We start from the raw sequence: 12,529 nt of genomic DNA on the forward strand, positions 1-12,529 counted from the left end.
AGAGTCCACTTTGTTAAACATTCTTTAAAAATTAAAGTTTATTGATTTATTACACTTACATATTACGCTTTTATAATTATTAGTTGTAAAATGCTCACCAGGCAATATTATCGCTTAGCGCAATAATTTGTGAGACAATTAATCGCCCAGCAAAATTTGTTATCATGACAGGCCTACGTGGAGCTCCAGTCCAGCTGCGGACAAGTGGACTGAGTCGGACCGAGCCGCAGTTTGACAGAGGAGCTCAAAGGCAGAGATGGAGGAAAAACAGTCAGAGACAGAGTGAGGACTTTGATGAGGAAGTAGTTGATTCACTATTTCGATTATAAGAGGGAAGAGAAGAAGATCGAGCACCGAGCGGACTCTACGGTCCCRTTACCGGTCTGCCAGGGCAGACGGTGCAGCACTAACTGGATGCTAACTACACCGAACAGCTGATGAAAGCTGACAAACAACGGGAGGAGTAGAACTTTTTATTCAGCGGGTGGATCCACAACCTCGGTACCAAACAGCTCCACGATGGTTATCATTTGTTTTTTTGGGTGAGTGTTTGTTCTGATATTGTTTTATTTGTCAAGATCATGCTAACAATAACCGCTAACGTCAACAAACTTCCAGCAGCTAACGACACAAAACTAGGGCAGCCTAAAGTCCAGAAGAGGTCCACATTAAACTACCCGACGGCATTCTGCTCCTCCTGACCGCAGACGATTTAAAATCCACTTTTTACGTTGTCGTTCTGTGAGCTTTCTACATTTTTCATCTTTGTGTATGATAATCAGTGTTATCATATGTTGTCATAGGGTTGGGCAGAATCGTGTGGAATTATTCATCAGWTAAACTTTTGCTGGTTATTATTTGGCACTTGGTGATGTAAGACGTGTGTGGTACTGACAGCCTCAGCAAATCTTTAGGTTCTGTTGAAAACTCATTCATCTTCATCATATGAGTCATGTCTGACATGTTTGTGAACAAATTCTTGTTATATATCTTGAAATGGGACCTAAATCCATACAATATAAACTCTCTACAGTAGTTTCCTCCATAGACATTTTACCCCCTGCCCTCCAGCGGAGATCGCTCCGCCTTCGAAACCACGTGACTGAAACCCAGCTATTGGCGGGCCGGCCCGCGGGCCGCCAGTTGAATACCCCTGTCCTAAGTTTTCATCAGTCACATTCGACTGTGTAAAACGTCTGTTTTATCCCCTTTTATGAGTTTGTAATGGTTTGACTCTCTTTATGAAGTGCTTCCTGGTACAGTCGACTCATGAAGGATTTTTTTAAAGTGAGAAGCAAAATACAGCGTTTGAGCGCTTTCAGCAATTAAAACATTACCCCCGCCCCAGGCGCACACACTCACACACTGTCTGGTCTAAAARCTAACCCACTAACTTCCAAAATGAATCTGTTCTCCTCCCGTGTCCAACTTTGAGGCCCAGCCAGAAGCTCTCTGCAAGCCTAGTACCGAGAAACTGTTTTGATTGGTTGTTTGGGAAATGTGGTGTGTTTGAGGAAATGGGAAAAATGGGTTTCATGGTGCAGTCACGCACTTCCTGGTCACACAACGTTCTCTAATTGTGCACCATATGCGTAAAAATGTGCACATTATAGCAAAAATTATTCATCATTAAATCTGGTTTTATTTGGAAATGAATAAAATTGCTGTTCAATACAGTTCAAATGAACACTGAAAGCTGTCACTGTTTTTTACTGAAGCCCTGTCAATGCATCACAGCTTTTGAGCTCAGAGGGTTAAAAGAAATAAAAAACTTCCTGTGTCCCCATCGTGATCCGGAACCTCACCTAAATTTACAGGTGTGTTACTTTGGCTAATCCCCACAAGTGGTAAAAATGCCATGACAATCCGTCCACAGGTTCTTGAGTAATTTTGTCCACAGACAGAACGACATCCCGACAGACAGACATACACGACCGAAAACATTACCTCCTTGGCGGAGGTAACAAATCTGTCTTACTCTCTTTTAAATAAAGTTTCCTTTTCTTTAAAAAAAAATTCGATTTTACGATAATGATTAAAAAATTTCTTAGAATTAATTTAGCCCTTTTTTTTAAATAAACCCTCTACCTTTTTTGATGCCCCTCAAGTCCAGCCCCACTTAGATAAACACTGGATTAGGGTATACAGAGCTTAAGTCATCATTAGCTTTAAGCTTTTAGCCAATTCTTGACCAAATCCTAAGAATGTTAAATTTTATTTAGTTTGTAACATGTTCAGAAGCCCACTACCTTAGATTTACTGGCTGGTCCTTTTTCCTTCTCCTCCCTCTCCTCCGTCTCTCCTCTCCTCCTCCGCAGCTCAGTGCTCACACTGCGCTCAAGGTGAGACACCTGCCAAAAAGCCACACTTCCACACAACGCCAACAGCTGGGCCAGACACACACAGTTCACTGCAGGGGGAGGACATAAACACAGGACCACATGTAATTATCAGCACCAGGTACAGTCATTCAGGATATAATGAAATATGTCAGCAGAAGACACAACGGGGCCGACCTTGTTCACTTTGTTCATTAGACTCCTGAGRTCCATCCTGCATTTGGCCAACGTCCTTATTGACTTCTTCACCTTCAGCAATCTGATCTAGTAAGAGGCGAGCGCTTCGCTGGAGCAGCCGGGAACACAGCTGGTCTGGGGACTCAGCCAGGAAGTAGAGGAGACGGACAGCCTGTTCCATAAAGCACTGCCAGTAAGGGTCTTCCATCACCACACCTGGGGCAAAACCAGTAAAAGCCAAGACGCCATCAGCAGAAGAGACTTCAAGTGGTTGAAGGTAAAACAGAAATGCCCACTTTTAGCTGTTTACCTTCAGCGACAGCCTGGGTCAGGCAGGYGAAGAGCTGGTGATCCTGAGGCAGTCTGAATGGAGCTCCTTTAGATTGCTGGTGGAAATGACAAAATGCAAAATAAGATTGTGTTAAACCCTTACAGACTTCATTTGCCACATAATCTCTCGCCATAAATGAGAATTTAAATAAAAAAAAATCTATTAAATGGGAAAAATATTTCTTTTTAATTCAATCTCTGATTGTCAGTTTTTAATCAGCTATGGTTGTGGAGTAATCAGGTTAAAGTGCAGCAAATACAAGTTAAAGGTTTTAGACGACATAAAATACATTCTTTAAACCCATTTTCTACATCAGAGGTCTTAAAGCCTGAAACAGGACATTTTTTTTCAGTAGGTTTATTCCACCTCATAATCCACATGCCATGTTGAAAGTGTTTTACAAACTAACAAATTGGGTACAAAAAWATTGAATAAAAACAAATTGAGATTAAATTTATCATCTAGCTTAATAAACCAGAGGTCTCTTAAACAATAAAGTTAAAATTTTCTTCAATTAAAATGTCAGTTACATGGACCCGACTCCATGAGAAATAAACATCAGTTGTAAAGGTGTTAATGAAGAAACGTTTAGAGGTAAACTCTGGTTTATATCCTCTTACCCTGACATGATCAGTGATACTGCAGATGGTGATAACCGTGTCTCTTGCTAGAAGGAAATCTTCCGTCACTTTTTCACCCAGAGCCACTGAACAAAGTGTGTCCAAGTTACTGAGCACCACCTCTCTCTCTGCCCTGTTAACAGTTGCACACAGAAAACCGATACTTTAGAAGAACAGAACCACAAGCATACATTTTAAAATCTCAAATTACCATGTCTTTATGCAAAGTCAGGTAATATTCCTGCTCTTCATCACCCCTACTACTCTGTGCTGGCTGTGTCAGTGTGAGGTTGCTGCCCAGATAATGCATGTAGGAGGGCAGGTTAGGAAAAAGGCAGAAAATGTTTAATAGGTTATGAATCCTGTGGATGTTGGATGAAGAAGCAGGAGTGTGGGTGGACGGCAGATACTCTTTACTCTCTCTCTTCCCAAAAGCAACAGCAGTCTTTGAGGCAGATGGAGAGGGAAAAAAACCCCTCAATTTTACATATATAAATATAAACATATAAATAAAATAAAAATGCTCTGGCAAGAAGCTTGGGCGGACAATCGTGACTTCAATTACAATAAACGGGAGCAGAGGCCCGGCTTGTTTTACGGCTAATGAGGATTTGCTGAATGTCAAGTAACCGAGGCATGACCAACAAGTAAAAGGAAATGTTATAAAGGCAGGAATAGCACTGCTCTTACTTCCCCTCCCTACTGCAAACCTATTAATCTCAGAACCACAGCATTATTTTTCTACCAAGAAAAACCTGTAATTGTTCGTACACAAAGAATAAGTGATGTGTGTGTCCAAATATTGTTCAAATAAACACAATTTATGTCATTGCTAAAGGCCAGCTGGAACGTACACAATTTATATTAGACCATTTTCAGATGAAAAATTAACATGATGCTAGATATGATTTTCACTATTAAGTTGCAGGAAAACAGACAAATTTAGGTTTATATTGCATATTCATAACAAACCACAGTAAAAATGCTTCATTTGGGTTTTCAACTCTTTTGCCTTAATGAACAAATAACCTCTGCTAGCCTTAGGAATGACAATTTTTAGCAGTCAGTGCAAACTTATACAGGAAAATATAAGATTATAGCAACATTGTCAAAACTATTGATAACTATGGACAGATGAGAAAGTGCTGCTTTGTGTTGCAGTTTCATAAATACATGAGTATAACATTTGCTGCATTTCTCAGCTAAGAGCTTATTTAAATTTTATTTATCAACAAGCTGCACCCAGAACATTTATACAAACACACCCAAGACCAGAAAGGTTTGTGGCACTGCAAGATACTGAAAAGGTTTAGGGTTTACCGTGCTGCCATCCCCAGCAGTAACACCGCAGCTCTCTTGTTCAAGACAGACGTTTCCCGTTTACCAGTAAATCTCTCCCACAAGACCTGAATAACTGTGGACTGGAGATTGCTGCCACTGGCAAAGAACTCCTGCACCTACAGAGACATATTTGCACAATTACAGATCCCCTATATGTACTGGCATCAAAAATATCTCCATACAAAATCCCTTTAGGTACACATTATGTTGTAAATTAGACATGTTTTCCAGCATTATGCAAAAATGTGCTTCTATGCTCGAGCATCCAAAACATTAAATGATTCGTAAGAGTGTAATAATTACTCACAATTTCCTCAAGACACTGGATGGTGCCCAGAGATGCATCAACCATCAGCTCAGAGAGACTGTCGACAAGAGTCTGGGCTTTCATCCTAATAAAAATTAAAAGAAATCAGAGACACCGACTTTTCCCTCAAAGGATCGTCCCAAATCACAACATAGCATTTACCCATTTTGGCTCAGTTTTCATTAAATGTTAGTAAACATCCATACAGTCACAAAAGAGACAAAATGCATAACCACCCTCTAAAGGCAAATTCTCAATAAATAAAATACTTGATACCAAAGTGTAAATAATTAGAACAATCTTGATTTTTAACATGTTTTAATACTCTTTATCAATAAAGTGGTCTAACGGACCTGACTGTGTCTCCTTGTGGGTTCAGATAAAGGCGCCTGTAGGCCTGAACCACAGCATCTTTAATGGCAGCATCAGTTGACCAGACCAGAGGCAACATCTTCCTCACACCACTGACAGAGTTGGCGACGCTGAACTCACACACAGTCACACAAAACTGCACTGCCTCTTGGACCACTAAAAAGTAAAAACCCACGATGAAGAAAAACTCCACTCACTTACTGCACAAACGTCATCACCTCAAATGTAACAGACTGACTGACATTAGTGGGTGTGGCCATCTACCTGAGGCTGTTTTCCAGTAGAGCATGGTGTTGATGACAGAAATTGCTCTCTCCACTTGTAAGGCGAAGGTTTCTGTGTCTTTCAAGTACTGCACCAACATCTCCTGCTTTTTCAGCTCACCATCCTCCCCCTCTTCTTCTTCTTCTCCCTTTTTCTGTGGGGTAGGTGGCAAATTCTGGCTGATTTCAGATGCATCTTCATCAGAGCCTGAGGGGAATACCATGGATTAAGTACTAACAGCATTAAAATACGTCAGTTGGGATTTTAAAATAAACTACATGCACACCATTTGAAATTGCTGCCTATGTACTGTTTTGTGACGTTAAAAAAATATAGTACTGTTTGTTTTTAACAATATTTCATTTTTAAAGAAAAAAAAAACTGCTGACAGCATTACGATTGATGGAACACTAGACAAGAACATGACATCCAGTGACAAACTGATTAGCCACAACATCATGAATATCTGAAATGTCTGATAGTTAATGTGAACGTAAATTATTTAGACTTGGTCATGGAGTCTCTACAAGTTTGCAGCTTTTCAGATTCTCTCAGACTACATATGACTTCTTGTCTGGGGCGTGATTAGTCGCAAACTGTCATGTTGTTTAATATTTTTAGAACAAATAAAAAAGGGGGTCTGAGAAACAACATCAACAAACAACTTTAAGCAATCTTTTAGAAATGTGAAACTACAAGCATTTCTTCAATTAAAATAGGAAAAATGTGAATAACAAGTATTTTTAATTTTATTTTGATGGCCATTTCCTGACAGAAGTGTGTTAAGTGAACAAAACATTTACCTTTAAAAATCAAAGCCAGCGTGTCCATCAGATTCTCAGGGGTGAGTGTGGACAAAGAGGCAAACAATATAGATTCTGGGAAGCTACTATGAGCTTTTATACAAAGCTGAACAGCGTTTCTGCAGAAAGAATTTTAAAAAAGGCAAGAAAAAGAAAAAAAAATTAATACACCTGACAATGACAAAAGAAAAAAATATTCAAGGTAGTGACCCTACCCATCAACTTTTACCCAGGTCTCTACTGGTGATTAGCATTACCTGTATTTGTTGACGTGAAGGAACTGCGCTACCTTCACTGCAGTTGCTCTGTCGTCTTCTGCTGGCTTTTCTTCCTCCACAGCCTCCCCGTCTTCCTCATCCTCATGCTGCTCCTCCTCGGTTTCACTCGTGGGCTCCAGAACTGTCCTGACTGTTACAAGGAGCTCAGGCTCCATGGCAGCCCAGAGCTCAGATGCTTTGATCACTGCGACTGCAGGGGGGGAAAAGGTGAAATATATGTTTTTATATATACATTTATTCTAATTCAGTGACAGCCACTCATGCAAAAGCTAAAAAAAAAAAAGGTCCAACAATGCACTGAAAATTAAAAATAGCAGCAGGAAAGATGTGTGTCCCTTTCTCCTCTAATGAAGTGGCATTCATTATAAAAGCATTATAGAACAAAATGATTTTCTGTTATCTTAAAAGAAAAAGGGATCTGGAATAAATCTTGACTAATATTTATTTCAATATTTAACAGCTAATGTTGAGTTAAAAAAACACATTTACAAACTTAAAAATAGCTTCCAGAATAAATGAAGGTGTCTCAATTTTYACGTGTCTTTTCTGGGACATTTGAGAAGCCGACTCAAGTGGATCTCAGATTAAAAAAAAAAAAATACCAATTACTCTGAAACAAAATGAGCTTCTTGCCCCCCCCCCACACACACACAGACATTGACAGCTTCATCCTTACAATTACACCAGTGTGACATGAAGTTATTAATTCAGTCAAGCCAAGTCACTGTGGGCAGACCCTTAAAGCGGAGCAGATTACCCGCCAGTCAAAGCAACGAGAACACACTTCTGATTCAACGAGCTAATAATATTCACCATGGCCTCATCACGGGCCAAAGATGCAATGTCGCAATGAATCTACCAATTATTTTATTACCAGGTGCGTTCTTTTCCAGGTTCTCCTTCATTTCTTTGAGCTTAGCCATCTCTTTCTCCAAAGGCTTCTTCAGATCTGCGCTGCTCAGCTAAAGAAAAACATAAAAACAAAGTGTTTAAGGTTAAAAATGTCTATCATTTACAGGTGAAATAATTTTTTACCTACCTTGCAACTATAAGGATTATGTGCAATGAAGGCTGCCAGCAGTTGGATGGCACTTTTCACTGCATTGATAGATTTGTCCATCAGTCGTCCGACAGCGAGCTCCATCACCTCACTGTACCGACACAGGGGCAGCGCCTGAACGCAGAAGTTGTATTTATTAAGAAAAAAAAAATGCACCAAGCATAATAAATTTTTTTTAAACAAAACATACTTTGCTATTAACGATGCGCGTGTAGACCTGCAGCACACGAGCTCTGACATGAGAGTGCGTGTCGTGCAGATGTTCCTGCAAGATGTCGAAGAAGCGGTCACGGTCAGATCTGCCAGTCTCATCTAACCCATCACCACACAAGACGCGCACGAGGATCTCTCCCAGCACCTCACAAACTGCTACACGCATCGTGTGGCTCTAAAAAACAAAAATATTTATTAACATTTCAAGTACCTCTTTGTGAAACTGTAATTTGATTTCTAAGAAATTAAAATTTTTTAGTTAAATTTAAATTTTAAAGAACTTTGCCCTCAGATTACCAAAGAGGACACTCATGGTTCACTGAATAGCAACGAGAGCCGGGTAAACTTCTTGACTTTTGCACGCGCACACACACACACGCACACACACACCAACTGTCAGCATCAGCCCAAGCAATTACTCCACTATGACTGTAGAGGAATAATTTGGGTTGAGCCAAGTCACTGTCGGCAGGCCCTTACAGCAGAGCAGAAATCCTCCTCTGCACTGCCAAGATTACCTGCCAGTCAAAGCAAAAAGAGCCCGACTCTCCTTCAGTGAGCTCGTATTCGCCTTGGTCTCATCACTGGGCAAAACATGAACTAAACACCAAATAAACAAAAACAGGCTGTACATTAGAGATACTTTTAAAAGCTAGGATTAAAATAAAAATTTGACATTTAAAACTTGTCTCTCTGTGTCCTTGTACTGATGCCACAAACTGTTCATTTCAATATGTTAGTACACACAAGACCTTTAAGATTACAGATTAAACTGCAGTTTTGAAATGACAGCAGTTCACAGTTCCTCTCATTAGAGCATTTTCATATTAAAATCATTCAGCTGGGGTCTATATAAAGTGGAACTGCAATGCTTTCGTCTGAATTCCTTCTTACTGTAACTTCACATTAGGGTTGGGCGATATTGGCAAAAAAAATAATCACAATTAATTATGGTATTTAGACGATAACGATTAATTTGACGATTAATCGCCTGTAGTCTCTGGATACCCTTATGTCCTGGTCACATGACCAATTTAGTGGGAAAGATTCGCTCTTCGTAAAAAAAATTTTTCAAACTGTGTCAAAATCACAGACTTCAGGCTGTACATCAAAATTTAAATTGTGTTGATAAATAAATTACAGAACTTTTGTTTAAATATTCATCATTTTTGAAGCGGAGAGGAGCACCGAGCGGACTGACGGGGGAAATCTCCAGTCAGTCTGCCTGGTGGCATTAATCGTATTAATCGTCAAGTGCCAAAAAATAATCGATATTTATTTGACGATTAATTGCAGATGATACGATTATGCCCAACCCTACTTCACATGCCCCACTTTTAACACCTTTTCTGAGGTGCGCCTCAGATCAACTCATTTTGACGCTGTCTCTTTAAATCCAAATGAGGCGTTTCACACCCCGCCCCCCTCTAGCACGATGCATTATAGTTTTATAAAAGCGTTTACAACTATATAACGACACTTAAAGGTTTTAATTTACAAATAAATTAAAAGATGTCAACAAGGGAAGACTTGTCCATCCAGCCTTACATGTTGGAGCCAGAGGAGAACCACCAAACTGTAGTTAATATTTAAAAGTTCCGTCACACAAATTGTGACGTAACAGTTCAGAAAACATCATAGAGAATAGAGAAAACTGAACAGATTGAAAAATATCTATGCAGCAACAGGAGACGAAATTCAATTTTTCTGCACTCCTAGAGATTCCAAGTACATGACAAAATATACTCAACAGCTAAAAAGTGGATTTTGCAGGATTTATCCCTGTTAAGGACAGTTTACGTCACATGTTGAACCAAGAATTTATTATTCAGGATACATACCTCTCCTTCCAGGTGTGAAATGAGGACACTGATGTTAGGGATCATTAATTCAGGTACCAAAGTTCCAAGTTCTGAGAGGAATAAAGCAAAGGCTTTCACGCCTGACCCCTCTCTGGCAAGTTCTTCACTTGACTTCTGACCAATTTCTCTGAGTAATAGTGGGGAGGAAAAAAAAACTTAAACACAACATCCACAGTAAAACACATTTTCTAAAGCAAATTATAGTTCAGCTACTTAATATACAAATTATGCACTGACCTTATGACTTCTCCTATGATTGCTCTGACACCATACTCTGTGCTCCACACAAACACAGCTTGTGCAAATACAGATGGTAACTGTTCAAAGTGTTGCAGCAACTGAATCACTTTCACACTAGCACCTGTCGAGAGTTTAGAGTGTAATTTAAAAGTGCACAAGTGTGCTAAAAGCCATAGATGCTGATGTTGTGCAATAAAACATCTTCATAACTGACATACTAACCCAGGAGGTGATTGTACTTCTTGATTACCACCCCCAGGAGGTGAATTATACAATCTCTTGAAGGTTTGCTCTTGACATGGCTGATAGTTGGGTTCTCCAAGAGCTTGTAGCAGCAGCAGGTCACACAGCTAAGAGGAAATTAACACATGCCGTTTTAATTTTGTTTACACTGAAGTACAACCGAAAAGCAACTTGAAGCAAAATTTAAATACTTCGAGGTTTTGTATTCATGAGAATTGAACAAATACAGCTTGACTGTTTGATAAACTTTGTTTAAATGTGGACTGCAAGACAATGAAAACAGCATATAAAGCAATTTCAGGGAGTTAAATTTGGCACAACAGTATTTAGGAAAATGAAAAGTAACAAAACATAATATTAGGAAACACCATCAAAACAAAAAACAATTCAGACATTTTATTCCACAARGGTTTCCTCTGACAGCAGAGTACCTTATAAACTCCTCTTCCACCAGAGAGAGATTCCAGAGGGAACGGATATCCAGCTGAAGGAGCTGAATGAGGGCCTGCAATACCTTTTCTCTCTCTGAGTCCCACTGCAGCAGCCCTTCTCCACCAGCTTTACCCTTTTTACCACTCTGTGTAACACAAAACTAATCAAATTAACAAACAAATTCATTGCACTCAAATTCCAACATATAAATGCATAAATTTATATAAATATCCAAAATATATCCTCAGATTACCAAAGACGTTTTTCATACCTGCCAAACCAAGTAGACAGAGACTATAGCTCTTTGTCAGCTGACACATATACATTCATACAAAAATACTAACACACACCCACACACTGTTTGACATCTCCCATTTATACCATCCAATTTCCCTTGGGAGGGCAAATGCTGTAGGAGGTGACATTTTTACTATAGGTGAGCCCTTACAGCATTGTATTAAAACTCCAGCACACTACCAAGACTACCCACCTGACAGCAGACTAAGAACCACAATCTCTTGGTTTGACTGGATCATTAAGCTTGCCATCATCTCATCACTGGATATGTTTAAATGTATGAATACAGAACAAATTTATATCAGACATCAAAATACAGCTTTAGCTGAGCCACTGATACACATACCTTTCCAGGTGCCATGACAATGTTCTGCCTAAGGGAGGCACTTTCAAGGCTTTCAGTGAGTTTGCAGAGCAGGAAGACGCTCATTTTAACAGCATTTAGGCTTTCTTTGCGTTCTGCAGCTGAAAGGGAGACGGAGCTGAGGAGTGTTGGCAGGGAAACAGCCAGGCCATTAACCGCTGCAAGAAATAAACAATTATTGAAGCAAGAGGATCAAAACAATCATTTCAAAACACAACATAAACCTGCAGTAATGTACAAAATCTTGTCTCAACCTCAATGTTAAAAAATACATTTCTACTTCAACACAGCCTATTTTTTAAATAGTTTTTGCGTAACAGATGTTTTAAATTGTTCGGCTGCTATTGTTTCCACTCAATTTCAGTCCAGTACATTTGACTGTTGTCAAAGGAATATTTGTTAGGCTATTGAACTCTGATGAATCATTCAAACATAAAAAGGCCCTAGAACAAGATGAACCGCTATTGTATCTACTAGGGCTGCTACGATTAATCGACAACTAATTGATTATTAAAATAATCAATGACTAATTTAAAAATTGATTAATTGTTTTCTTTTTATTATTTTGTTCTTTACTTTGTTTTTCTCTCCAAACTGCTTTGACACCTTCCACTGCCACATCTGCCTTTCTGTCCTTGACACACATGCACAGCAGTGGTAACTGGGGTAGGCCGTGGACATCACAAGTAGGGCTGCACCGATTACTTGAAATAATCGATGACGTCAATTATGTAAATTTGTCTATGCAGATTTTTTATTGTTGATTCGCTGTATTACATAACCACCACGTGAATGTTCATGCAATTCCATTTCGGTACCTAAATGCATCATTGCGACGGCATTGGCATAAGAGTGGTGAGTTTTCCATGCTTGTCCTGAACGCAGCATCRCGCAAGAGCGTAATGATGTCAGCAGCCACTGCTTCAGTTCAGTCTGAAGCTTGAAAACAAGCCTCGCAGCTCCTGGAGTAAAATTTACCAAACAGA

At 39.4% G+C, this 12,529-nt stretch overlaps 1 protein-coding gene across 2 annotated transcripts in view; it reads right to left on the reverse strand.

Annotated features, from left to right (window-relative positions):
- ncapd2 (non-SMC condensin I complex, subunit D2) overlaps positions 1-12,529 on the reverse strand; it is a 29,106-nt gene that overhangs the window by 12,230 nt on the left and 4,347 nt on the right. For both annotated transcript variants that reach the window (XM_014012586.1, XM_014012588.1), the window contains exons 5-22: positions 11,526-11,701; positions 10,882-11,027; positions 10,430-10,557; positions 10,205-10,328; positions 9,947-10,094; positions 8,083-8,280; positions 7,872-8,006; positions 7,707-7,794; positions 6,812-7,022; positions 6,555-6,673; positions 5,752-5,958; positions 5,469-5,643; positions 5,116-5,200; positions 4,788-4,924; positions 3,468-3,600; positions 2,827-2,902; positions 2,517-2,732; positions 2,250-2,410 (exon numbers count right to left, since the gene is read on the reverse strand). In XM_014012586.1, the coding sequence (XP_013868040.1) occupies positions 2,250-2,410; positions 2,517-2,732; positions 2,827-2,902; positions 3,468-3,600; positions 4,788-4,924; positions 5,116-5,200; positions 5,469-5,643; positions 5,752-5,958; positions 6,555-6,673; positions 6,812-7,022; positions 7,707-7,794; positions 7,872-8,006; positions 8,083-8,280; positions 9,947-10,094; positions 10,205-10,328; positions 10,430-10,557; positions 10,882-11,027; positions 11,526-11,701 (2,663 nt within the window). The remainder of the gene's footprint in view (positions 1-2,249; positions 2,411-2,516; positions 2,733-2,826; positions 2,903-3,467; positions 3,601-4,787; positions 4,925-5,115; positions 5,201-5,468; positions 5,644-5,751; positions 5,959-6,554; positions 6,674-6,811; positions 7,023-7,706; positions 7,795-7,871; positions 8,007-8,082; positions 8,281-9,946; positions 10,095-10,204; positions 10,329-10,429; positions 10,558-10,881; positions 11,028-11,525; positions 11,702-12,529) is intronic.

This window comes from Austrofundulus limnaeus, unplaced genomic scaffold (assembly GCF_001266775.1).
Source record: "Austrofundulus limnaeus strain Quisiro unplaced genomic scaffold, Austrofundulus_limnaeus-1.0 Scaffold93, whole genome shotgun sequence".
Lineage (NCBI taxonomy): Eukaryota > Metazoa > Chordata > Actinopteri > Cyprinodontiformes > Rivulidae > Austrofundulus > Austrofundulus limnaeus.